At 43.3% G+C, this 27,483-nt stretch overlaps 1 protein-coding gene across 1 annotated transcript in view; it reads left to right on the top strand.

Moving 5' to 3' along the window:
- Positions 1-27,483, top strand: part of IRAG1 (inositol 1,4,5-triphosphate receptor associated 1) — a 157,308-nt gene that overhangs the window by 50,223 nt on the left and 79,602 nt on the right. Inside the window, 4 exon segments of the mRNA XM_007955160.2 lie at positions 4,928-4,999; positions 5,002-5,081; positions 24,972-25,072; positions 26,908-26,978. Of these exon segments, the coding sequence (XP_007953351.1) occupies positions 4,928-4,999; positions 5,002-5,081; positions 24,972-25,072; positions 26,908-26,978 (324 nt within the window).

Below are 27,483 nucleotides of genomic sequence, written 5' to 3'. Positions count from 1 at the left end.
TTTTGGAATACCATGATCCCAGAATCCTCTAGGATGGGATCATTAAGTCTTATGGTTTGTTGTAACTAGGAAGGATCCAAGATTCCATGGAATCTCAGAGTTAGAAAGGCCCCCCTGAAGTGAGTTAGGAATCCTGTGATCCTTGCCACAGCCTTTGCTGGAACTCTCCCAGGAATAGGGAGCTCACTACCTTAAAGAGAAGCCCATTTCATCTTCAGGTGGTTCCAACCACTAGAAAGTTTACTCTTGCCTTGATCGAACCTTTTAGTCATTGGCCATGAGTCTGTCCATTGGAAACAATAGAACCCCATGAGTGTTTATCTGAGAAGAGACTGTATTTCTCACTACTAAAGGTCTCTAGTTTTTCAAACAAATTGTTGTCCTTATTACATCCTGCTTCCTTTTTTCTGAGAATACCCCCATTTTTCCAAATCCTTAACAAGAGAGCATAGGATACTTGGTGGAATTTAAGACATAAAGGAAAAGTGGAACTATCACCTCCCATGTTTTAGAAACCATATTCCTATTAAGACCACCTGGACCTGTATACACATCACACATTTAGTTTTAAGAGGTTTCTGGGAGATATATCCAACTTCCTTGGTGAATTTGAAGTTTGTGGATACTTATTTTCTACCTCAACCTCTGTTACAATATATTTTACTGAATACTGCAGATGTCATTGCTGCTGAAGTCCACCTTTGGGTGAACTTGATGCTCCTTTGGGATGGGAGACACAGCATGCCTTGGCCCCATAGCTCTCATTCCTAAGAGCTGGGTTCAATCTGTCCAGGATGGCTTCTCCCTTTCCTGTCTTCATCTCCCCACTCAGCCATCACCCCCACCCTCCAGGCTCTTCTACCTGGACAGATCCCGTTCAACATTTCAGTGTTCATGCCTCAGTTCAAGCATCATTTCTGTTATGGAATCTTCATTAAAACAAGTACTCCCTCCCACCCTTGTCCCAATTCTCAGAGTTAGGGACCCTTTCTCTGTTCTCCCACAACTTCTCACCTTCAAGTATTTACCCTATTATACCATTTTCCATCTGCCTCCCATCACTGGGCTCCATGCTCCTTGAGGGCTAAGACTACAACATTTTTGTTTTTTGTTTTTCAATTGTTGGGATTTGAGTGAAAGTTTACAGAACAAATTGGTTTTCTACTCAATTGTTTGTACATGTTTTGTTTCATGACATTGAATGTAGTCTCACAATGTGACAGCGTTTTCCCCACTTCCTCCCTGCGGTTACCATTTCCCTTTGTCCCTTTCTATCCATTCCTGCCTTCTGAGCTTTATCCCTGGGCAAGTTCTGCCCTTCAGATCTCATATGGTTAATTGTTCCAAGGGATGTGTACCTCTCTGGTATTATTGCTCATGCCATAGGTCTATTTTTTTGTTTTGGTGTTTTTGTTTTCTGATTTTGTGTGTGTGTGTGAGAATTTTCATTTATTTATGTGTCCACCCCACTCCCAACCCAACTCAGAGTTTAACCCTGACTAGACAATTCAGAACAGACGTTTGTTGAGATACTGAAAAGAATGAAGGCACAGATCATTATAGGCCTGCTATGAATTTTCTGGCAGTTACCTAATATTATAGAAACTCATTTTCCTTGTATGTAAAATGGAGGACAATAATGATAATAGTTATCCTGGGGTCCTCAAATTTTCTGGCATTCAGGGATTATCTCTCTCTTTAATACTCAACTACAGTGGCCTAAGCATCCATCCTGCATGATAGGTCTGTCTATCGTTTGGCTGAAAGTTTAACCATAGGGATGAGTTCAGTTCCAGGTCTGAAGGGTACCTAAAAGCCATAGTCTCAGGGGTGCCATCAGTCTCTACCAGACCAACAAGCCTGGTCTTTTTTATTTCTTATTTTTATTTATTTTTAATGATTTTAAGTTTTGTTCCACATTTTTCTCCCACTCTATCAAAGACCTCCTATTGTGATCCCTTTCAAAGTGGAGAGACCATGTTTTCCTCTTCTAGCATGGGGCCTGGTAGAGCAATCATAAAAAGTAAATGTGGTGAATGAATGAATGCCATAAAACCAAAAAAAAAAAAAACCCAAACTCACTGCCGTCAAGTTGGATCCAACTCATAGCGATCCCTCCTTGGATTTCCGAGGTGGTATCACTATGGAAGTAGATTGCCTAACCTTCCTTCTGAGGAGTGTCTAGTGGGTTTGAACTGGCAGCCTTCTGGTTAACAGTCAAATGCCTTAGGCACTATACCACCAGAGCTCCTAGTTTGTGGATATTCTGCTTGAGATGAGATTGCTTGAGCTGACCAGCAGGTGTCACCCAATTGTTTCAAAGCTGAGTGGGGCTACCTTTCCATTGCTGAGAAAGACAAAAGCCAAGATGATGGTCACATTTACCAGTCCTAGGATGGGAGGAGGATGACACCTACAAGCATTTTTTTTTTTATGAATCCTCTGGATTTACAATAAATCAAACACCTGGCCTTCCTCAATGAGCTAATTCCAGAGGGCCGGAACAGATGTGGTAGGTGGTATGGGGCATGTGTTGGGTGGAAGCCTGTCAGAGCTGTGGCTGATGCCAGATTCAGGCCTGCCCTCTCTGGCTCTAGGGCCTTTCTGAGCCCACATTGCAGGGGACAAGAAGAACACCTAGTATCAGGGGAGGTGGCAGAGCTTTCTGACTTTTCTTCATGCAGAACCTCACGTATGACATAGCAGGTACTCATTAAATGACAGTGTCCTTCCATCCTCCCTCCCCCCATGTGTGTTCCACCTCTCTATGGCTAAGGACAATATCTGACAATGTCATCTGTGGGTCTGATGGTTTTCATCTGTGTCAGCAGAGTAGTTCCTTCAGGAGAGTTCTGAAGTTGCAGAACCAGGCTGCTTATTGGTCTGCAGGTCTCTTAGGACTTCCTCTGCCCTCTCAAGGGGCAGGAGGCCTAAAGGAGTATAGAGGTGGGAGAGGCTAGGCAGGGCCCTCTGTACTCCTGACAGGCTTCCTGGATTGGGGACCTACATGCAAGTAGCCTCTGTGAGCAGCCACTCTTTGCTGGACACTATCTCTCTTTTCGTCCTCAGAACAACTCTGCATTGGGGGCATTTTCACCTATTTCCATGACGTGGAAACTGAGGCTTAGTGGTAAAGGTAACTTTCCAATGCCACACAGCCAGTGAGTGGCAGAGAGGGGACTCAGATCCAAGTATCTGGTTCCAAAGCCTGTTCTCTTTCTACCTGACTCTCCAGATGGAGAACCAGCATTACTAGACTCCTCATCTAAGAGTAAGCAGAGCATCTGGGTCCATTGACTCAGTTCTGTTGGCAGGCAAGGGGAATTATGATCCTGGGCCTCTTGACTGTCAAGAACCAAGGAAGAGCAGTTAGATGCGTTCCATTACAAGTAACAGAAAGCCCAACCCAAACTGACTTAAACACTGAGGAGATTTAATTGTTTATGTACATGACTAGTCCAGAAAGAATTCAAGTTTCAGGTGTACTTGGTCAGAGCTCCAGCTCTGTTTCTCTGCAGGTCTCTTGACCCTGCCTTCCTCTCTTTGTGTCAGTTTTATTCCCAGTCTGGTTTTCCTCATGGAAGCAAAATGGCTGCAGCAGCACCAGACAGAGCAAGAGAAAGTATCTGAACCAATCACTGGGACCAGAGAACTACCATGTGCTCATTGACTTGTTGTTATTATTGTTAGTTGTTGTCATGTTAGCTTTGACCTTATGTACAGCAGAACTAAAGATTGCCCTGTCCTGGCCATCTTCATGATTGTAGTATGTTTTAGTCCATTGTTGCAGTTACTGCTCATGGTTTTAGCTGGGCCTGTTGTCTGTCTTTGAGCCAATCATTGGATTGACTCCATATGAATGACATTATGCTGATTGGGTCAATCCCACCCAGGCCTCAAGGCTATTTCATGGGGAGGGAATAGCCTGGCTTTGGGGGAAGCAACCCAAGGTGTATTGTAAGCTCCTGGAGCTGGACCCTGCATAGGGTACACAGGATGCACCCTGGCTGAGGCTCTAGAATTGTGGTTTTAGCAGGGCTGTCAGGCTCAAGGAGCTCTGATAGCATAGTGTCTAAGGCACTTGACTGCTAACCAGAAGGCTGGCAGTTCAAACCCACCAGCCACTCCATGGAAAGAAGATGGGGCAATCTACTTCCATAGTGATACTGCCTAGGAAACCCAAGGAGGGGTCGCTACGAGTCGAGTCCGACTCGACGGCACATAACAACAACAACATTAGGCTCAGTGAGAGCTGTACTCAGGAGAGAGAGAATGGTACTGAGGGTCAGAGAAACTGCTAAAGGATGTAAGGGGGATCATGAGGAATGAGGTCAGGAACATGATTCCTTACTCTCCATCCACACAGCCAAGGGAAGCCAGGTGGAAGGAGCACTGGCCACAAAATCAGGAAAATCTTTGTTCAAATGCTTGGTTCTTTGTGTGGTTTTGGGCAAGTGGTGTCCACTCTCTGAGGCGGTTCCCTCATTAATAAAATGATCATAGTCATAATTACATCACAGGTCATCATGAGGATTGAATTAGATGATGTTGATAAAGTTCCTAGAATAGTACCTGGTTCAACAAATGGTACACAAATATAAATCTGATCCCAATGAAGTGTCCTCCATGAGCATAGGCTTCGAGGAGTTTAAAGCAGTTTCTCCCTTCTGGGATAGCTTTGTTTACTTTAAGGACCAAATTAGATGCAAATCTCTAAGGTCACCTCTGACTTTATAAACAAAGCCAGAAAGCAGAAGGAAATGCAATTCCAAGCACCCTCTCCTAGCCTCATTTGACCTTCAGTGTTGTAAACTTGAGCAGGCTGATGTTGTTTGGGCCTCTCTGTGGCTCATGGCTTCTGGAAATGGAGCCCAGCTCAGGACAGGGATGGGAATGGATTTGACTTGTTCTTTTGGTGTCTTCCCAGCCTGTGGAGCCCAGACCTCTTGGAGCATCATTGAGGCTGACACAGCGAAGGTTCTGGGCACACACGGCCATTCTACCAGGTGGCCATGCCCCACATTCCTGAGGAGGAAGACCCCCCCGGAAATCCACAGGCAGCCCAGAGCTCCACCAGCCAAGTAAGTGTCCCCTCCCTGCCCTCAACTAGCCTGGCCAGGGACCAATCCAAGCACCATGGGTGGTCATAGCTTCCAGCCTGGCCAAGAGTTTGCTAATAGCATGACACCCTGCAGTGGGTGCCTGGAGATGTGTGGCTCCCATGCTGAAGAAAAGATTACCTGAGTTTGAATTGATGGAGGCACCTGCATATCCTGATAGTGGAACTTTCTGGGCTGTGCCTCACTGAGGACTCATGGGAAGTCAATCTACCCTAACTGTATGTAGACTTAGCTCTGAACTATAGAAAGACATACAGGAGAAACCTCAGCATGGAGGGTCCTGTCAAGTCAGGGTAGTGGGCACCAACAAAAGACCACTTAAAGTGAACCCACTTAGCATGAAGATAAAAATTCCATAGTAAGTGGTTTTAAAAATTATGTCATTGAGATTTTATTGTAAAACAAAGTGAAAAACTAAGTTAAAAGGTATCATTGAAATTTTATTGTGAAAATGAAATTATGCTAGTTGTTTTTATACATATTATGAAATATAGGTTATATGGTAATTTTTAAACTGAGCAAACAATTAACTGTCGATTTTGGTGTATTTATTTTTCATACTAACAAAATAATCTACTCATATGATGCCATATCCTTCACTTCACATTTTGTTTTATAGCTCCCTCAATAAGGGATTCTGGTATTTGAATATTTAAAGTCGCCATCTGTTTTCCAAGTTCTTTAAAAAAGAAAGAAAAGAAAACTCAGGATAGCAGAGTAGAAAGATGCAAGAGACCAGGGCTCTGTGCTCACAGAGCAGCTCGCCAGCCCTGGACTGCCCACCTCTAGTCACTTTTCTTTTTTTTTTTTTAATAGACTTAATTTTTAAGAGAAGTAACTAAATTTACAGAAAAATTGTGCAGCAAGTAGAGAGAGTTCCAAATAACCTCTCTTCCCTATGCAGTTTCTCCTGTTAACATCTTGCATTTCTATGGTACATTCGTCTCTACTGATGAACCAATATTAATACATTATTAGTAACTAAAGTTTATAATTTACATTAGGGTTTTGACAAATGCAAAATGGCATGTGTCTACCATTACAGTATCATACAAAAATAATTTCAGTGCCCTGTGCTCCACTCCAAGGACTGTTTTTAATCCTTTGATAGATCATTCCCATTTGAGGAACCTATCTTGCTATCATGCTCATCATTTTTTTCTGCATTTGCTAACTGTTCTGGTTACCTAGTGCCGCTCTGACAAGAATTTACCACAAAGGGGATGGCCTTAACAAACAGGAGTTTATTCTTACAATTTGGAGGCTTTAAGTCCAAGTTCAAAGTGCCAGGCTCTAGGGGCTGGGTGAAAGCCCCTCAACCTTGGGGTCCAGCTCTGCTTCTGCTCCTGGCCCACTAGAGCTAGAGGCATTTCTTCACTCAGACAGCTTCAGGCTGCTGAGGCTGAGAAACCCCAAAGTTGACAAGTCAAAAGGCACAGTCCCAATGTTACCAAACCACACAGCAGGCCATTAACTTAAGTCCATTGTAAGTCCCAAGGTCGGCAGAGCATAGCAGGCTGCTGAGCAATGACACGGCTACGTGCAGGGTCCAAGCGTGCCAAAGGCTAGAGACCATTCCCAAGGCTTCTCCTTATATACAGGAAGCAGACCACATAGCCAAAGGCAGCTACTCAGGTGCTTGTGGTAGATCCCACCATGGAGTTGATTGCCAGTCTCCTCATGGGGATTAACTACCACCAGCTGCCCAGCCACTCAACCAGGCCCAGCCAAGTTGACACACAAACTGAACTACCACACTAACTGATCCAGCTCTATCTGACCCTCATTGGCCATGACCTTGCATGTGAAGTTCTCCAACATTATTATTTTTTATTTATTTTGACTTCATGAACTTTGCAGTTTGTTTATACTGAGCTTGCATCGTCCCATTATATCTGACAGTCACACACATTGACCCAGGACAGATGAGAGGGAATAGATACTAGTTAAGTGAGGGAAGAATGTAAGAATGTATTTGTTTTCTTACACATCATAACTGTGGGGACTTAGATATTCATTAAACAGTGGCCCCTATTATCTCCATATCCTAAGCCTATGGGAGTGAGATGTTCTAGAGCTTAACAGGCTTGTAGAGGAGCACTTCCCTTAAACATCTAAGTGTCAGTGGGCCAACCCCTTGGCCACAGGCAGCCCAGCTCAGGATTTCATCGATCTCTCCATCCCAGGGACATCTTGGGCCACAGTGAATCCTGTCCATAGTTGCTTTCAGTGAATCAAGAAAATTGCTCTGCTCTTCTGCAGGTGACTCCTAGCTTTCCCAAAGCTGAGTGTACTGCTGCTGCCCCTTTCCTGCTACTGCTTCTACTCAAGTGTAGATTATTGCCTAAAGCATTAGCAACAGTGGAATATAAGGTTAAACCAATATCTTTTTGGAAAGCTTGGGGGATAAAGAAGGGAATGAGAACACTGAGCAAAACACTCACAGCTGGATTCCAAATGTGACTGCTCCCAGATCTGCAGGTCATGACTTTCCTGGGTTCTGGCTCCTTAGCCACCCTATTCCCTAGCTCCAGAATTTTTCTTGCAATAGCCATCTCTGACCTCTTTCATTTCTCTAGGACCTTAAGCCTAATTCTCATGCAAAATCTTTCTCCCAAATCCTGGACATCTTCCTAAAACAGCTGCCATTCCATGATCCCCAAGAATAAAAGTATTCCTTAAAAAAAAAAAAAAGCAAAAATGAAACTCCACTTTCAGTGAAGACAGCCTTTTACATTGAGTTCAGTTCCTCCTGGTTCCAAACTTTTCTAATTTAAAGGACTTTCAAACCTTCAGGAGACACAAAACAAGACAATGAAAAAAAACTTGCCCTTCTAAACACCATAGTTTCAAAGCACGTATATGGACAGCTCCATTAGGTTGGGTATGAGGGTAAATTTCTACAGGTGGTCAAGCAGGGAAAGGATCCATGAGCTCAACACACAGTCAAGTGTTTAAAAAAAAAACAAAAACAAAACCCTCTAGCCAACAGGAACTCCAGATTTCAGTTCTTTACAAGCTCACTCATCTGTGATCTTGGGCAAGAACCAGATTTTTATAAAATGAGAGGGTGGTTCTAAAGGCCCTTAAAATGCCATGATTCTATTTCTGTACTCATGGAAAAATCTAGATATCAAAGACAAAAACATCACCAATGTTTTCAGGTACTAATAATATCTTCTACATTGCTGGAGCTCAGCAGGAAAAGGACCCGTGAGGAATTCGGTGACTCAGGAGACATGAAGTCCAGTTCCTGTCATGGAAGGCACATAGCATAGGATTGAAGAGTATGGACTCTAGTCAGGCAAACCTGGTCTTGAATCCCAGCTTCTGCACATCCTGGTCAAGAGAGCTTGTGCAAGTCTGTTAAATTTTCTGTGCCTCTGATCCCTTATCTGTTATCCAGGATAATGGCATTTGCTGCCTCCTAAACTCTGTCTTGGGAGTTCTGGTAGTGCAGTGCCTAAGGCATTTGACTGCTAACCAGAAGGCTGGCAGTTCAAACCCACCAGTCACTCAGAAGGAAGGTCTACTTCCGTAGTTATACTGCCTTGAAAACCCAAGAAGGGGTCACTATGAGTTGGATCTGACTCAACAGCAGTGAGTAGAGCAAATGGAAGAAATTATAAGATAAAAGAGCTGAACAGAAGATTTCAAAAAGCAGCTTGAGAAGACAAATTCAATTATTATAATGAAATATAGAAAGAACTGGAGTTAGAAAACCAAAAGGGAAGAACATGCTCAGCATTTCTCCAGCTGAAAGAACTGAAGAAAAAATTCAAGCCTCAAGTTGCAATATTGAAAGATTCTATGGGCAAAATATTGAATGATTTAGGAAACATCAAAAGATGGAAAGAATACACAGAGTCTCTGTACCAAAAAGAATTCGTCAGTGTTCATCCATTTCTGGAGGTGGCATGGGATCAAGAACCAATGGTATCAAAGGAAGAAGTCGAAGCTGCACTGAAGGAATTGGCGGAAAAACAAGGCACCAGGAATTGGTGAAATGCCCATTGAGATGTGTCAACAAACGGACACAGCTCTGTAGGTGCTTACTCATTTATGCCAAGAAGTTTGAAAGATGGCTCCTGGCCAACTACCTGAAAGAGATCCATATTTGTACACAGTCCAAAGAAAGATTAATCCAACAGAATGTGGAAATTATCAAACAATATCATTAATATCACATGCAAATAAAATCTAACTGAAGATAATTCAAAAACCATTGTAGCAGTATATTGACAGGGAACTTCCAGAAATGCAAGCTGGATTCAGAAGAGAACATGGAATGAGGGATATCATAGCTGATGTCAGATGGATCTTGGCTGAAAGCAAAGAATACCAGAAAGATGTTTACTTGTGTTTTATTGACTATGCAAAAGCATTCAGTTGTGTGGATCATAACAAATTATGGATAACATTGAGAAGAATGGGAATTCCAGAACACTTAATTGTGCTCATGAGGAACCTGTACATAGACCAGGAGGCTGTCATTCAAACAAAACAAGGGCATACTGTGTAGTTTAAAATAAAAAAGAAATGCATCAGAGTTGTATCCTTTCACCATATGTATTCAATCTGTATGCTGAGCAAATAATCCAAGAAGCTGGACTATATGAAGAAGAATATGTCATCAAGATTGGAGGAAGACTCATTAAAACCTGCAATATGCAGATGACACAACTTTGCTTGCTGAAAGTAAAGATGACTTGAAGCACTTACTGATGAAGATTAAAGACTCCAGTCTGCAGTATGGATTACACCTCAACATAAAGAAAATTAAAATTCTCACAACTGGACCAATAAGTAGCATCACAATAAATGGAGAAAAGATTGAAATTGTCAAAGATTTCACATTACTTGGTTCCACAATCAACACTAATGGAAACAGCAGTCAAGACATCAGACAATGAATTGCACTGGGCAAGTCTGCTGCAAAAGACCTCTTAAAAGTGCTGAAGAGCTAAGATGTCTCTTTGGAATCTAAGGTGCACCTAACCCAAACCATGGTGTTTTTAACCGCCTCATATTCATGTGAAAGCTGGGCAATGAATCAGGAAGACTGAAGAAAAGCTGATGCTTTTGAATTGTGGTGTTGGTGAAGAATGAGGAAAGTACCATTGACTGCCAGGAGAACTAACAAATCTGTCCTGGAAAAAATCCAGCCAAAATGGTCCTTGGAAGCGAGAATGGCCAGACTTCATTTCACCTACTTTGGTTGTGTTGTCAGAAGGGACCATTCCCTGGAAAAGGATATCATGCTTGGTAAAGTGGAGGGTCAACAAAAAAGGGGAAAGTCCTTAACAAGATGAACTGACACAGTGGCTCCAACGATGGGCTCAGGTACAGCAGGAATTGTGAGGCTGGCACAGGACTGGGCAGTGTTTTGTTCTGTTGTACATAGTGTTGCTATGAGTTGGAGACTACTCGACGGCACCTAACAACAACCACCCTTAAGTATCTTCTTTGGCCTAAGGAACTATGAAGATGGGGCAATTTAGAGCCCCAGATTGAGGCCCCCATCAGATCCAACATTCTTTTGTTCCTCTGCTCTTACTGCAAGGCTCTGGGCCTCCCTAAGTTCTCCGGAGACTAATGAGGCATTGTCAGTGAAGAGCTTCTCCCCCTGTTATTCACCACATAACCCACTGTGAGCTTCTCAGGGAAAAAGGAAGAGTCAGGCCTTATGAGCTGGGCTGGAGCCCCTAGAGGCTGAAGCCTGAGTCTTTGGGAGCAGCGGAAGCGAGTCAGCCAGGGAAGTGAGGCTGGTGGAAGACTCAGCTAGAATTCCTGATACCATGTGAATTCCCACTGCATGAAGCAGGCAAGGAATAGAGCATCCTTCTGAGTTTACAGCTCCCCAGGGCCCAGCCCTAGTTCTGGTGCTTCAGGCCCCTGCCCTTATTTTCCCTTGCTGGCATGAGCACTAGCTGAGGTCTTCCTACACAAAACACAGAAACTGAAGGACTAGATCTTGTTTTTCTTCCTATGTCCACACACACACACATACAAGGCATGCATGCACACACATGACCATGAGCTTTAGGTTCTTAATAAGAAGCTATAATCAAAACCAATAAGTCAGTCTCAGAGTGAAGCCTCCCAACAATGCACTCTGTGAGGCTATGCCATGAACAGTGTTTTCTGGGCTGTCTCTTGAGCAGGGATGGGCTCAAAGGGATGAACTCATAGACAAGGGGTTTGGGCAGGAATAGAAGCTATTGGGACACAAGGCTGGGACCCTAAGGGACCACAGAATGACAGACACTCAGAGCTAGAATGAATCCCAGATCACCTCTAAGCTCCCTCTTCACAGGCAGACAAAGCTATCCGTAGCAGTGGGCCCCTAACTAAGCATCTCAGGAACTTGTTAAACCCCAGATTCCTCAGGCACCCTAGATTTCAGATTCTGTTTCAGATGCTCCCGGAGGTGCATCTTGGGAATCTGTAGGAATATCTCTATATCAGGAGCTCATCACCTCACAAGAAGTTCTGTGTCATGGTTGACTGGCTCTTCTTACTGGCCATGCTTGAAACTCCTTCAGTTCTGCCTTGCACAGTGGGCTGTTGTTGTTGTTGTTATGTGTTGTTGAGTCGGACCCGACTCATAACGACCCCTCCATGGGTTTCCGAGGTGGTATCACTGCGGAAGTAGCTTGCCCAACCTTCCTTCCAAGGAATGGTTGGTGAGTTTGAACCGCCAGCCGTCTGGTTAGCAGTCAAGTGCCTTAGGCACTATGCTACCAGAGCTCCTCAGTGGCCTGTAGTGGGATGAAAACCTGCAGATGCAGGAAGGAAATTTCTAGATCTTCCCAGAGTCTCCTTTCCTCCAGTTCTTTCAGTCTTTGCTCATGTGATAGAGTTCACCTCCTCCAGCTCCTCCTCTGAACACATACCAGGCAGTCTTCACCCTGCCCAGCCCCAGGGCCCAGATGCAGTCTGGCCCAGACCATCATGATTTCCTGGGTTGTGACCACCAGCCATATTGTAAAGCAGACTCATTGAAACAGCATGGCCTCCTCACAAGTGCCATCCAAGCCTAAGGGTGCAAAAAGGCTCATGTTAGCTGTAAGAACCCACATTTCACTAGTTCTAGCTTCTGCCTGGACCACTCCCATCTTCCTCCCAAGGATTTTCGGAAGCCTCAGGGGCAAGTCAATGTGAGCTTGTAAGCAGACTTCACATCTTTCACATCTACTCCAGCACCTCCCACAGCCACCCTCCCCCTCCACCCCATCACATCTCCATTGCCCACATAGCTATTTAATAACGACCAGAAACAAAACCAAACTGATGGCCATCAAGTTGATTCCAACTCACAGTGACCCTATAGGATGAGTAGAACAGCCCCATAGGGTTTTCAAGGCTGTAAATCTTTATGGAAGCAGACCGCTCCATCTTTGGATCCATGGATCCATGGATCAGCTGGTGGGTTCAAACCACCAATCTTTTGGTTAGCAGCTGAATGCTTTAAGCACTGCACCATCAGACTGCCTTTTAAAGAACAACAGCTAGCACTGAACAGAACTTACCACATGCTATGCCTCTGTATTAAATCATTTAATTTCTAATATATCCTGGGAGGCAGGTATTACTCTCACCATTTTATAACTAAGAAAACTGAGACGCAGAGAAGTTATCTTCCTCCAAGATCACACAGCTTATAAATGGCAGGCCCAGGATTTGAACCCAGGCAGCCTGGTCCTGGAGCCCATGTTCTTAGTTTCTACCCTAAACTAAGCACTAGTGACTTTGCCTCTGGCACCCTTTGTGTGAGCACTGGTGCCTGGCCAAGGGGACATTCTCCTGTGCCACCAAAGCCACTTGTCTGAGAGGGGCGAACACGGGCCCCTGCAGAACTCAGTGTCATATAAACTCCAAAGCACAGAAGCTTGTGGTACTGGGTCTTACCAAACCCCTTCTGGGAGCAGAGATGCCAGTTTCTGCCTGCTTCTCCATTAGGTATATGATCGCTTGGAGCCAGTGAACAAAGTTCCACATCATGTGTCCTGCCAAGACATTGTGCTGCCCTTGCCCTGTCCAGTGAAAACCCCTTCCTTTTTCTCTTTCAGCCATACAGCAAAAACCGCATGATGTTAATTGACTCCTAGAGATGCAGACCACAATGCCATTGTCTGCTTTAGGCCACGTACATGCGTTACTCTCATTCCAGATCTCACTAAGCTTCTCCTTTATTCTTCAGCTTTTGGTCATCTGGGCAGAAATTGGTGCTTAGCCCTGTTATACAGCAGTGCATTGTTGACTCAAGATCATTACAGCACTCAGCTAAATGGTGGCATCTCCTCAACCTCCAATTTTTAAGTAACTTAGATGAATTGGAGTGAATTCTTGAGAAGCAGCCCTCTGTGTGTGGTCCTAATAGGAGGGATCTCCTTGTGGAACTCCTGGAATCTCTGGCCATGACACCAAAACAACTTGGCCGAGAATTGGCCTTTTTTGGCCCAGAATTGGAGACCCTGGTAGCTGCCACCATGTCAAATCTGGAATTCTCTTTCTGTTTGTGTCAGTGTAGTGAGAGACCCACCTTGACTCACCACCTTCAGCCAGTGGACTGGGCTAACCCCACTTGTTCTGACCCTTCAGAGGAAGAAAATTGACCAAGCAGTGTTCCCCAAACAGCCAGGGAGTTCTGGAAGGTACAGGAAATGCATCTGGTTCACAGAAGAAACACAAGGTGTAGGCAGCACAGCAGAGTGGAAAGAGCTTGTGCTTCACATCCCTGCATGTGACCCTGGATCAGTTATCAACTTACCCGAGTGTCTTCATCTATAAACTAAGGTTATAATAGTAACAACAAGCAACAGCTAACCTTTAGGGAGCACTCACCATGTGCCAGACACTGTGCTAGGTTTGTTGAATGCATTATTCATTTTATTTTGACAATATCTTTGGGAGGTGGCCACTATTATTATTACCATTTATAGATGAGGAATTTAAGACCAATAGACAAAAGTAATGTGCATATGATAACATAGCTAAGTAGTTGAGCCTAGATTTGAAACCAGGCAGCTTGACTTCACAGCAACCAGAAATCACATTATGTAAAGTACTAAGCAAAATACTCAGAGTACTTTTCTCAGTCCTTAATACAGCAGAAAATGATTTACAAAATGCTTCACATATGTCATTGCAGTTGAGCCTCCAGCACCACTGTGATACAGGCACAGCAGAGATAAGAGTTATCTTATCCAAATGAAAGGAAAGCATTTATGGGGCTCCTAGGCTTAACTCTTTATAACACTATCTCACTTAACCTTCATACCATCCCTGAAAGTAGAGATGACTATACCCATTTTACAGATCAGTAAACTAAGGTTTGGGGAAGTTAAACTAGTTGTCTAAAATTTCATAGCAAGGAAGTAGCAACTGACTTCCACTGCCTCACAGCCATAAGCCAAGGAAACAAGCTGGAAATACAATAATTTCTTCCTCTTTCTAATCCAGAAAATACCCCCATTATACCAAGATGAAAGTTTGTTGAGTATGCAAGAAAAGGATGGCTACATTTTTGCACATAGTAGCCACTCAATAAATATGGAATTGAGTTGCATTTTTTCAATAAATATTTGTTGAATACTGACTAACCAGGGCCTACTCTCAGCGCACTCACATTCTGGTGGACTTATAGCTGAATGACAGTTCTTTCTGAACTGATTTGCTCTGTATTCTCTCATGACCTTCCTGACCAGGAATTGAAGGATCCAATTGTTCTGTACTGTCCCTTGGGATAGCTAGAGTTTAACATATACTTCACTGCTTGAGAAGGATTGTTGGCTTCTGTCTTCATTTTTACCTCACCTTGACTTTTCAGGAGCTCTGGTGGCATAGTACCTAAGGCATTTGACTGCTAACCAGAAGGTTGGCAGTTCAAACCCACCAGCCACTCTGCAGAAGGAAGACTGGGCAATCTACTTCCGTAAAAATTTACCAGCTTGGAAACCCAAAGGGAGTTGGTGTGAGTTGGAATCAACTCAATGGCAGTGAGTTTAGTTTTTGACTGTCTACACTGCCCTAGAGACCCTTAAAAATATGTGTATACAAAGACAGATAATGCATACAAAGCACTTGAAACACAAAATAGACTACCTAGAGTGGGGTTACCTCCCCACACCTCACAAAATGAAAACCTTTGTACCATGCTTCCTATGTGCCAGACACCACTTTAAGCACTCTATACATATTAGCTTCACAACAACTCTTAGAAAGTAGGTATGATTTTTTTCCATACAACAGATAAGAATCCTGAGGAAGGTAAGTACACTGTAATCACCAGAAACCTGGCAGTACTTCTGAATGTGTGAACTGAAGATTTTGAATTTTTCCTCTCTGTGCTTATTTCCACTTATCACACAACCTTTGCAAGAACAGCCTCAATTGAGACCTTCAGTGAAATGTCTTCAAATAATTTATCAGTAAAGCATTAAAACCTGGTGTAGAAAATACTGAACACATCTATTGGGTACCTGCTACATGGCCTCATTTGACTCTAGAAAGATAGCATCTTTCTAATGTAAGATTTCATTATCTCTGTTTTATTGGTGAAGAAACCAAGTCTCTGAGGGGTTATGGATTGTTAAAGGTCATGTAGTTGTGTCATGGTTGAGTGGAGATTTAAACCTAAATACCCTGCCAATTTGTTCTTGCCAGCTTCACCTCCCACCCTGGCCCTACCCTTGCAGTAAAGCAAGGGTCCTCCCCATACTAGGAATGGGGAGCAGGTGATTGATATCCCACTCTCCATGGGAAAGAGGCTATGACTTGGGATGGGTCAAGAGGACAGTTCTACCAGGAACTGGTGATTCAGTCATAGAGCAAGAACTGTGAGATTGTGGTTGTAGAAGTGTCTAAGACAAAGCTGAAAGTGTCCTAGAAATGATGATGGTTATAGATGGCAGGAATGCATATTACAATAGTTTGTCCTTAGTTTCTATTGTGAGTCATTCTTTGTTTTTCCATCTCCTCTGCAAGACTGTGTGTGAGCTAGTTGTGGGCAGAGGCAATGTCTTTCATATGCATCTCTCCAGCCTTTACCACAGATCCTAACATGATGGAAGCTTAGGGAAGCAAGAATGGAAGGATGGCAAGTAAACAGATGGATGAAGAATTGTTTGATAGGATGCATAAATGGCTGGATTGAAGAGAGGAAGAAATGGAGGTAGGAAAAGTGTTAGGAAGAGGGAGAAAAGGAAGCTAGAAGATGATGATGGGCGAATGGCTGGATGGCTGGATGGATGCATCGTGCAGAATAAGATTACTGGGCATTGTGTGCATTTGCACAGTCCTGAAGTCTGTTCGAATGAGAATAAAAGATAGTGATGAAGAAGGTAATTTAGCGGTTATTGATTCTTGGATTCTAGGAATAGAGTGGACAATGGCAGCAAACAGGGTCTACCAGAGTCAGGGCTGGCCCCGGGTGCATGGGAGCCTCCGTGGTGGACACTAGGAAGCCTTCAGGGAGCCAGGCAACTGGAGCCCTACATCCAGCAAATATCAGCAAAGGCACTTCCACTCTCTCTTGTTCTCTTAGGACTTGCCACCAGAATAATCATTTTCTCAAAGGTCCCCAGAGAGTGGTTTTTTCCTGTCACAAGAGAGCGCACTCCTCTTTGTGGCCAGGGCCCCTCTCTACAGAGGCAATCTCTGTTTGCCCTGCAGGCCATGAGACAGGGATGTGGGAATGCAGCCACGACAGTCCTTGTAACTCTCCACCACTATCACCATCACTATCATTACTATTGCTTCATTTCATTTAATCCTTAAAATAATCCTGAAAGATGGAGATCATTAGCTCCATATAATGGATTAGAACATGAAACTCAGAGAAATTAAGTTTCTTGCCCAAGGTCACCCAAGTAGGATTTCAGCCCAAGCCTCCCCAACTTCAGAGCCCATGCTCTCTCCATGACTCCCTACTGCCTTCTGGAAAGATCCTCCCCTCCCAGGCTGCCTCCAGAGCCCATCTGCAGGAGCTAAACTCTCCACTCCTGCCTGGGCTGGGGCTGGTGCTATTCCTGAGAGCTTCCTAGCCCAGGCCTACTCACGTGACATTGGGGAAAGGAAGCTAATATTCCCATCTATGACACTGGCCTATATTTATCCCTGGGCCCAGGCAGTTAAGAAACCATTGTGCATTCCTGGGAATTTATGAGTGAACTAAACATTTAAATGTTTCTATAAGATTTATTTAAGGAGAACAAAATGTGACCTGCTGGCTTATTATAGGATAGCCTGCCAGGAGCTGGCCCAGCCCCACAGTGCTCAGCTGATCCCAGGGGAGGGAAATGGATTTCCAGGGGCTGGGGCCATGGAAGGGTGAGAGGGGTGCCAAGGGCATGCTATGCCCCTGCTATCTTTCCCTCATCTGTGTTTTCAGCTTCCTCCTGGCTGGGAGCCTTCCTGGAGGAAGGGGCTTCTGAAAGAGGATGCAGCTTGGAGAAATATGAGAGGAGAGTTGGAGGCCTGCAGGATAAGACTAAAGACAAACACGGTGTGGTATAGTAGGAAGGACATAGTTCACGAAGGTCAACGGGCCTGGTTTTTAATTAATATTAATGAGTATACTTACAAGCCACAAAGCTTTGAACAAGTCATCTTTTTCGTTAGTAAGGTGATTGCAAGGGGAAAATAAATATGTCAATCACTTACTCTGTGCTCAATGACTTCACCTTCATCTTCACATATCCTTTTCATGATTCTGCAATGTTGGGATTCATCCCCAACTTGCAGATGTGTATCCTGAGGTCCATTCACAGTATTGCTGGGAGAATTGAATGAGAAAATGCACAAGAAATGTCAGGACAGGGACTTGCACACAGTAAGTCTGAGTGCATGTAACTTTACTGGCATTTGTCTGTCTCTTGTGTCTGTAACTCAGCAAGGTTCAGAGTTAGATACTCACCCTACCAAGGACATCAAGACTTGGTTTGTGAAGCAAAGGTTGAGAGAGAAATGCTAGGTGAAGGCAGCCTGAAAGGTGGGATTCTCTGGGAGTCACTCATTACTTGGGCATGTGTGGCCAGATGCCACAAGGAGGGGCTCAGTGGGCTCTCTGACTAGAAGGGGTGAGCTTCCTAATCCAAATAGTTGATTAGACCCACAACTAAGAACAACAATCCCTTAAAACCAAATTCCAAAATAATCAACTCAACCTCAGAGATTTGTTGAGCATTTACTAGGTACCAGATACTGTTCTATTAGTTTTGAATATATAGTTGCCAGATATAGCAAATGAAAATGCAGGTATGTCCGTGCGCTATTTGGGACATACTCATACTAAAAAAAATTATTTGGTGTTTGAATAGTATTATTCCAATATAACTGGACATCTTGTATTTTATCTGGTAACCCTGTTTTCTTATCAACCCATTTAGTTCTAGATATTGTAATATACACATATTTTATAAATGAAGTTAGCTGCCTAAGGTCACACAATTAGTGAGTGGAGGTTGTGTAATGACTTCAGAGCCTGAGAGCCTTGAAGTCCCTCCTGAAGAGAGTGAAGGTGAAGAAGGTAGAATTGCCTGGCAGACCCTACATTTGGACATGTTGCCTGGCCGTCTTCTTGGGGCTCTGACTTCTGTATGTTAGCTTATAGTGGGTATTTATACTACATTAAAATCTGGCTGCAATCATCCCAGATGGCCCCTAGAATCCTCCCACATTTTCTCCAGGGTTAATGTCTACCCATTTCCTGTTAGCGTGAAAAACAGACATGAATGTTCCCCACAAAAAGTTTTTCAGAAAACTGAGAAAGTCGCTCAGCTCTTGCTCAGCCATTCCCTGAGCTGATTAGGGAAAGAACACTTTGATTTTATTACTTATACACTTTACACATATTGGGAGGAGAGAACAAAGAATATTCCAGAACATTCCATCAAAGGATTAGAGGATTTTCCTGTTTTCTTCATGCCTCCAGGTTTTTATCTAGCTTGGGATTGTATGTGCCTGTGGTTACATGCTTGGCACTTGCTACCCGTGGCATGTTTCAGCCTTTCGGTGTGAGCACCTCTGCCCCAATCCTCCTTCAAGTGAAGGCACCCATGGCCCGTGTATCATAGCCATCTCAAGAGAATTTCATTGCTAAGTGGCCCTTGGCCAGGAGACAGAACACTTGCACCAGAAAGCAGCATGTTCCAGTGCCTTGCAGGCCGGTTACCTCTCAGGTGTCAATTCTGAGGGCATCAGCCCCCAGGTACTACCTGGTAGGGAGTGAGGGTAGCACAATCTCACTGTGCTAACTAGGGAGCATTTCAGAGGCCTCTTTTGTTTGCTTTTCATGTAAATGATTATAGTCAGCCAGTTTAAGCTGACTCTAGCTGAGAATTACTCTCCAGAAGTGTAGGCTTGAAATGGTTTGATAAGTTTTTCAAGAAAAGCAGGAAATCCAGATTTTTATATGAATTCTTCAGATTATAAAATATTGCAACTAATTAAAACACTTGTAAACACTGTTCATATCAAATAGGCCCCCAAAACCAAATCAAAGCCGTTGCCATCTAGTTGATTCTGACTCATAGCAACCCTACAGGACAGAATAGAACTGCCCTACAGGGTTTCCTTGACTGTAATTTTTGTGGAAACAAGAGTATATCTTTCTCCCACTGAGCAGCTGGTGGGTTTGAACCATCAACTTTCTGGTTAGTGCTTAACCACTGTGCCACCAGATCTCCTTCAAACAGGCCTCCTAAACCCACTGCTGTCGAGTTGCTTCTAATAATGACCCTATAGGACAGAGTAGATCTCCCCATAGAGTTTCCAAGGCTATAATCTTTACAGTAGCAGACTGCCACATCGTCCTCCTGCAGAGCGGCTGGTGGGTTCAAACCACTGACCTTCCCATTAGCAGCTGAGCACTTAACAACTGTACCAACAGGCCTCCTTTCAAACAGGCCCACAGGTCCCTCACTTAGTGAATAAGCTACAGGGATGCTCATTCCTTAATTGACAACCAAGAGGCCAAATCATGGAGAAAACCTGTTAGTGAAGAGCAGTTGCTGGAAAAACTTCAGGTCTCTCTGCTCACCAGAGAATCCACATAGTTAAAATTTTCCTATTCCTCCTTCTTTCCTAGGGCTCCCATTTGGCTTCACACCTGCTGCTGATGGCTTGTTTCCATCCCCAGCTTACCACCTGGCATTTTGACACACTGCTTCCCTTTCTTGACTTTCAGAAGCTTCCTGGGACTCTTTTTTCCAGACCAAGATCCTCCTGCTTCCCTCCTGGCCCATTTGAATCTCCCAGCCTTTCTGCTGCTCACCTGGGCTCCACCAGGGCAGCTGTGTGGACAAAGGATGGTGAGAACTGGTTTATTTAGAGCCACCACCCATATTAAGGATAGCCTGGATTAATGAGTATTTATAAACCACATGATATGTATCAAAGTGTATACACATTCATCATTTCATTTTATTATCACACCTTCTTAGATAGAGCAGGCCTTTGACCATTTTACTGAGGGACAATATGACAAGAGAACAAAACATGCTTTCCATCTCATCCTCAGCCCATCAAGGTGATACTACCTATAGAATGAGTTGTTGCTTTCTGGAAAATTCCCTGGGTATCTCTTCTAGGAGGGCTCCCTGATGGAAAGATGTATATCTGTTCATGGAGGGACTGCAGCTCTGGGGCCATGAACACAGGTCAGTCAGTCTTGTTCCAGCCACAAATATTAAGCTGACTCCCTTTCACTTCACCCTTGTCAACCAAACTCACTGCCATCAAGTTGATTCCAACTCATAGAAACCCCGTTGGGTTTCTGAGGCAGTAAATCTTTATGGAAGCAGATTGCCCCATCTTCCTGCTACAGAGCAGCTGGCGGGTTTGAACTGCCAACCCTTCTGGTTAGCAGTCAAATGCCTTAGGCACTCCACCACCAGAGCTTGTTAACCATCGGTGTTTAAATGAAGAGTCACAGAGCTCTAATTTACCAGGAAGTTTCTCCATATTATTCCATATTACCATAGGGGAGGATGAATTATTTAATAAGTAAACCTTGTTCATTATCTCATCCAATATGAGTCATGTGGATTCATGGATAGATTTGCTGTCAGTATTTATGTGTTCTCTTTGGGCAGTTGAGTTATTTCCAAGCATAATCTTTAGAATTCTCCATCTCCAAGACCATAATGGACAAACTCATTGGAGTAGCATTCAAGGTCCTTCAGAAGCTGGCTTGATGTATTCTAGCTTCATCTTTGCTTTCATCCTAGCCCCTTCTATATCACATGCTTCAGCTACATTGATGTCTCCCAATTCCCAAGTATGCCCTTTGCTAATGCTGTTCCCTTTGCCTACAACCTCTCTCCTAATATCTTTGTCTTGCCAGCTTCTATTTATCCCTCAAAAACTAGCTCAAACGTCCTCTTTTCAACAAAGGTTTTTCAGTTCCCCTACAGAGAGGATTTTCCTTTCTCTGAGTCTCACAGAATGTGGTCCATCCTTTATCATTGCTATAAGTATTAGTTTAATTCTTTGGCTCTACTCCTAGACTGTGAAACTTGAAGACCTTATCTTTGTACTTCAAGCTGCTCCTGGTACATAGTAGATACCTACCTATGAAGTGCTTGTTGAATGAGTGAAGATAATATGAAAGTAATATTGCCATTTATTGAAATTATCAACTATATGCTAAGTGCTTTACCAATATTATTTTTAATCCTCACACCAACCTTGTGAATTAGATTTTTGATCCTTAGGCATAATTCTGTCATTCAAATAGAACAAAGGGATACTGCATGGTTTAAAATCAGGAGGGGTGTATGTCACGGTTGTATCCTTTCACCATACTTATTCAGTCTGTATGCTGAGCAAATAATCTGAAAAGCTGGACCATATGAAGAAGAACGTGGCATCAGAATTGGAGAAAGAACTATTAACAACCTGTGATTTGCAGATGACACAACCTTGCTTGCTGAAAGTGAAGATGACTCAAAGCACTTACTGATGAAGATCAAAGACTATAGTCTTCAGTGTGAATTACACCTCAACATAAAAGAAATGAAAATCCTCACAACTAGACCAATAAGCAACATCATGATAAATGGAGAAAAGATTGAAGTTGTCAGGGATTTCATTTTACTTGGAAGCACAGTCAACACCCATGGAAGCAGCAGCCAGGAAATCAGATGTTGTATTGCACTGAGAAAATCTGCTGCAAAAGACCTCTTTAAAGTGTTAAGAAGCAAGGATGTCACTTTGAAGACTAAGGTGCACCTGACCCAAGCCATGGTATTTTCAGTTGCCTCATATGCTTGTGAAAGCTGGACAATGACTAAGGAAGACTGAAGAGTTGATGCCTTTGAATTGTCATGTTGGCAAAGAATACTGAAAATACCACAGACTGCCAGAAGAACAAACAAATCTTTTCTGGAGGAAATGCAGCCAGAATGCTCCTTGGAGGTAAGAATGGCTAGACTTCATCTTACCTACTTTGATCATGTGGTCAGAAGGGATCAGTCCCTGGAGAAGGATATCATGCTTGGTAAAGTAGAGGGTCAGCAAAGAAGGGGAAGACCCTCAACAAGATGAATTGACCAGTGGCTGCAATGAGCGGACTCCAGCATAGCAAGGATTGAGAGGATGGCGCAGGACCAGGTAGTGCTTCATTCTGTTGTACATAGGGCCGCTATGAGTAGGAGCCAATGGTACCAAACAACAACAGGCATAGAGAGGTTAAAAAACTTGCCCAAGGACACAGAGATAGTAGCTGAAGAGCAAAAATTTGAGTCCATGTCTATTCAACTCTTCCAGTAGGCAAGGCTGGTTCCTACTCCTATCCTGTCAAAGTCCCTGGCCAAACTTCCCTTCCATGTACTTGGAGACTGGGCGCTTCCCCCTCCTCCAAGCACTGCAATTTTCTCCTAGTCAAGAGGTCCTGGATAAGATCAGAAAGCCTAAGGAACATCTTTTTGAGGATCTGGCTTTGGGATTCAGAACAAAAGTACCTTTCTGTAAGAGAAGCAACACAATGTTCCCTGGCTGGACTCTCCCTCAGAGACTCTTTGCCAGCTCACATGGTCTTAAGTTTGGGGCCAAGAGAAGGAAAAGATGCAAGTGAAAATGGAAAGTGCTGGGTTCACCGAAAACTGTGGGATTCAGAGACTTCTAGGCAGCACTGTACAGGCCTACTTAACAGAGTATAATGTGCAAAGGAGACAGGATCTTCCTCACCTTGCAATGAACCAACAACTGCACATGGAGAGCTCAGGAACACAGCCTGTTTAGGTTCTGTGGCTCCTGTCCATAGCAGCCCCTCGGCGATGGCTACAGCAGGGTCAGTAGAAGTAAGAACATTGAATGCCCAGGGGCTTCAGAAGGACCTGGCCCTCCAGAGAAAATGGCAATGGGAGCTATTAGCACCCACTTCTCTAAAGCCACAGAAGGCCACACCAGCAGTCGGAGATGGTGGGACATGCTCAGGAGCTTCATGAGACAGTGTCTTTGGCACAGACTGTAGCACACGTCAGTACAGGGGGCTGGGGCTAAGAAGAAGGAAAATGGCAGGCACCATGCTAATTAAGTTAATAAGGGGACATATGCAATAGCCCCTATGGAATCTTGCAGATAAGACTGGGAACAATTCTGAGATGAAAATACTGCAATAGCATGTGCATAGAAGAACCAGAGAGATATTGTGTATTCCTTTTAATGTGGTCCTACTTTTACCCAGGTACGCTTAACGCACTGCTGTCAAATTAGATCCTATTCATAGCGACCCCTCCTTGGGTTTCTGATGTGGTACACTATGGAAGTAGATTGCCCAACCTTCCTTCCAAGGAGGGGCTGGTGGGTTTGAACCACCAGCTTTCTGGTTAGCAGTCAAATGCCTCAGGCACTATGCCACCAGAGCTACAAGGGCTGGAAAAATACAGGCTTAAGGTGCATCTTTTAAGAATTTTTTACTGTGTACCTCATATTGTTTTTGTTTTGTTAATTCATTTATTCACTTAACAAATATTTATTATACCCTGATACAGTTTTCCAATTCTCACAGCTATCAGCAGCATATGAGTATACCAATTTCACTGTAATTTCACCAAAATAAATAAAACAAAATCCAGATGTCATGGTAATCCCATGTGTCTCAGAGTAAAGCTGTACTCCATACAGTTCTCAATGGCTGTGACCTTTTGGAAGTGGATCCCCAGGGCTTTCTTAAGGCATCTCTGGGTAGATTTGAACCTCCAGTATTTGAGTCAGTAGCCACATGCTAAACCATTGACACTACCCAGAATTCGTTCACGGACATAGGATATTATTTTGCATATTATTATTAACTCAGTAAATGTGAAATAGTTCCTCAAAACTAAGGACTGTACAACAACTTTGTTCTAATTTCAGAAGTATATTTATTTAAACATATTATAAAGTAACAACAAACTGCATTTCATTATCCATTGAACAAATTACCTTTATTGAAATGTCAAAATTGCACAACTGTAAGATTGTCACTTAATACCGGGAATGGATAGTGCCACTACCTTTTCTCCTGGTTTCCATCCTCGTCATCAGCCAGTCTGGTAACAGTCTGAGGACTCTTCACCATCCCTCTCCTGCAATGTCAGTGAGAACTTTGAACTAAAGGATGCCTGATTTTAGTGCATGAAAAGTGAATCACATTATACCTGCTAAGGGATGAAGAAGAAATCACCTATATTTGTGTATGTGTGTGTGTTTTTTCCTCTAACTAGTCCAAATAAACTGCATTTATCCCCTTATCAAGATATCTCTGAGTGTCATGATGCTGCCATAAATGCTCCATCTCTAGCCCCTGGAAGCTTCCACCATCCTCTGCCTAACTCTCTCTCTGTTTTCATTCCAAATCATCAGGGCCCTCCCACAGCAGGAATATCTTGCAGTCCACCTGCAATTGTCCTTACTGGGGATGCCAGTTCACCAGAAGGAGGTACCGACCAAAACCTGGCCAACAGGTACATGTCCCATGTGCCTGATCCTTGTGCTGTGAAAAACAATATAATCTAGAACATGGGGGTCAAACAGCTATATATATTTTAAAAAAAATGCTTTCTTCTTTCTTGTATCACTTTTTTGATGAAAATACAATCAAGCAGATCTTCAAAATGGGAGAGAAAATTTGGGATTTTTCCATTACATTTTTCTCCTAAATTATTTTTCATTCCTTGGATTTGGCCCTTTGTATCCGCTGGCCTTAAAAAAAAAAAAAATTATAGCAGAGTTGTTTCCCAGATATTTGCAGATAGACCTGAAAGATGTGAGTCTTTGACTGTAGAATCCTGTTTCCAGTCCCCAAAGTGGGACCATGGAGAAGATATCTTGGAAGGGACATTGGCCCACCTGCACAGAATTGTCACTGCATCACTTTTTAGCAGCAGTAGCCAATGCATCAGTCAAGCTATAGTGAAGTTATCAAAGCATAGTTTTCAAAAAGTTTAAAATATAATTATCACACAAACATATAGTGAATGTGTGTCAAAGAGTTAACTCATTAGTGAGAGAACCAGCAGGATAATAAAGCTGGTTGAATACAAGAAATGTATATACACTTATAATCAGTGGTCAGGAAATGAATGCTAGAATAAAATTGCTAAATTAGGTATAAAAGAGGTCAATGAAACTCTAATTTTGTGGTTATCTATTCTCCCACATGAAAGTCATCTACATCTCTACTAGAATCATTTACATCTTAGGAGTTCTTTACAAGTTAGATGTTAACTCAGAGTCTGAGTCCTAATAAACAGTAAATAATAAATAGTATTGGATTACTCAGGAAGCAAGGTATGCATGAGCTTCCTTGCACTTATTCCCTAACCTGTAGTGAACAATTTCACATGGGCATCACCATATCTTAATCATGAGTTTACTCGTGCTTACTTGCTAATCTGTAGTGAACAGTTCCACATGTTTTTGCCACATCTTTCACCACAAAGCAAAAAGCAACCCATACCTTGCTTACTGGATAATCTACTTCTGATAAGTCAGAGTTACATCTCTTTAGAGCCAAAGCCCAAAATCCATTGCCACTGAGTTGATGCCCATTCACAGTGACCCTATAGGGCAAAGTAGAACTGTAGGGTTCTGTAGGGTTCCTAAGGCTGTGAAACTTTATAGAAGCAGACTGCCTTATCTTTCTCCTGTGAAGCAGCTGGTGGGTTCAAACCATTGACCTTTTAGTTAGCAGCCAAATGCCTTAACCACTGCACCACCAGAGCTCTTCTTTTTAGAGCTGAGGTTTGCAAACTTTACCATCCATCAGAATCATCTAAAGGGCTTGTTGAACCACAGATTTCTGGATCCCACCCCCAGAGTTTCTGATTCAGTAGGTCTGGGGTTGTTGTTAGCTTCCCTCAAGGTGGCCACAACTCATGGCAACCCATGTACAATGGAATGAAACACTGCCTGGTCCTATCCCATCCTCATGATTGGTTTTGGATTATACTGCTGTTATCCTTGGGGTTTTCACTGGGTAAATTTCAGAAGTAAATCATAGATACTTTCTTCCTAGTTTAGTCTGGAAGCTCCTCTGAATCCTCTTCGGCATCACAGCAACATGCAAGCCTCTACTGACAGAGGGGTAGTGGTTGCACTTGAGGTCCATCGGCTGAGAATTGAACCTAGATTTCCTGCGTGGCAGAATTTGCATTTCTAACAAGTTCCCATGTTAAGAGTCAGATGACCCTTAGATGAACTTGAAAGTGTGACTTTGAAGGAATATACAGGTGCCTTTTTGCCTTATTTCCAAATTTTGAACAGATTTTCTTACCAAGCTGACTGTTCTGTCTTTCAGAGCTCACAGTCCACACAGGAGGCTTTCTCATCGACATCTGAAGGTTTCCACAGCTTCACTGACTTCTGTGGGTGAGGAGTAGACCAATTAATCTTATTCCTGTGACCAAAGATGGAAGTGTGTTTGAATAGGAAGACTGTGGTCTGGCAGCTTGGTTGAGTTTTTGCCTCTTCCCTTCTCCTACTCCTCAAGCAGGCCCATCCCTATAAGTCCAATGGGGTAAAGTAGATAAACTCTTCTATGTTTGAGCCCAGAACAAGTATGGTATCTAATTTTGATTTCTTTTGGAAATAAAAAAAAAAGAAGACAACACCAGGCATGAAGAAGAAGATGAGAGAATCAAAGAAAGACTTGAAACAGAACAGCTAGTGAGGCTCAATTCAAGGTGTCAGGCAGCAGAGCCCTCCATCTCCAGTAAAAAGGCCCATATCCAGGCAAGAGTGGACCAAGTACAAGGCTAGCTACCCTATCACCCACTCATTCCTCAAACGTTTTCTGAGGGCCTGCTGGGCCAAGGAGCCCTGGTGGCCCAGTGGTTAAAGCACTTGGCTGCTAACCAAAAGGTCAGTGATTCAA

The sequence above is a fragment of the Orycteropus afer genome, unplaced genomic scaffold, assembly GCF_000298275.1.
Source record: "Orycteropus afer afer isolate SDZICR_OR568_19922 unplaced genomic scaffold, OryAfe1.0 scaffold00014, whole genome shotgun sequence".
NCBI classification, from domain to species: Eukaryota; Metazoa; Chordata; class Mammalia; order Tubulidentata; family Orycteropodidae; genus Orycteropus; species Orycteropus afer.
The sequence above is the reverse complement of the archived record's forward strand: the minus strand, read 5'-3'. Positions and strand labels throughout refer to the sequence as shown.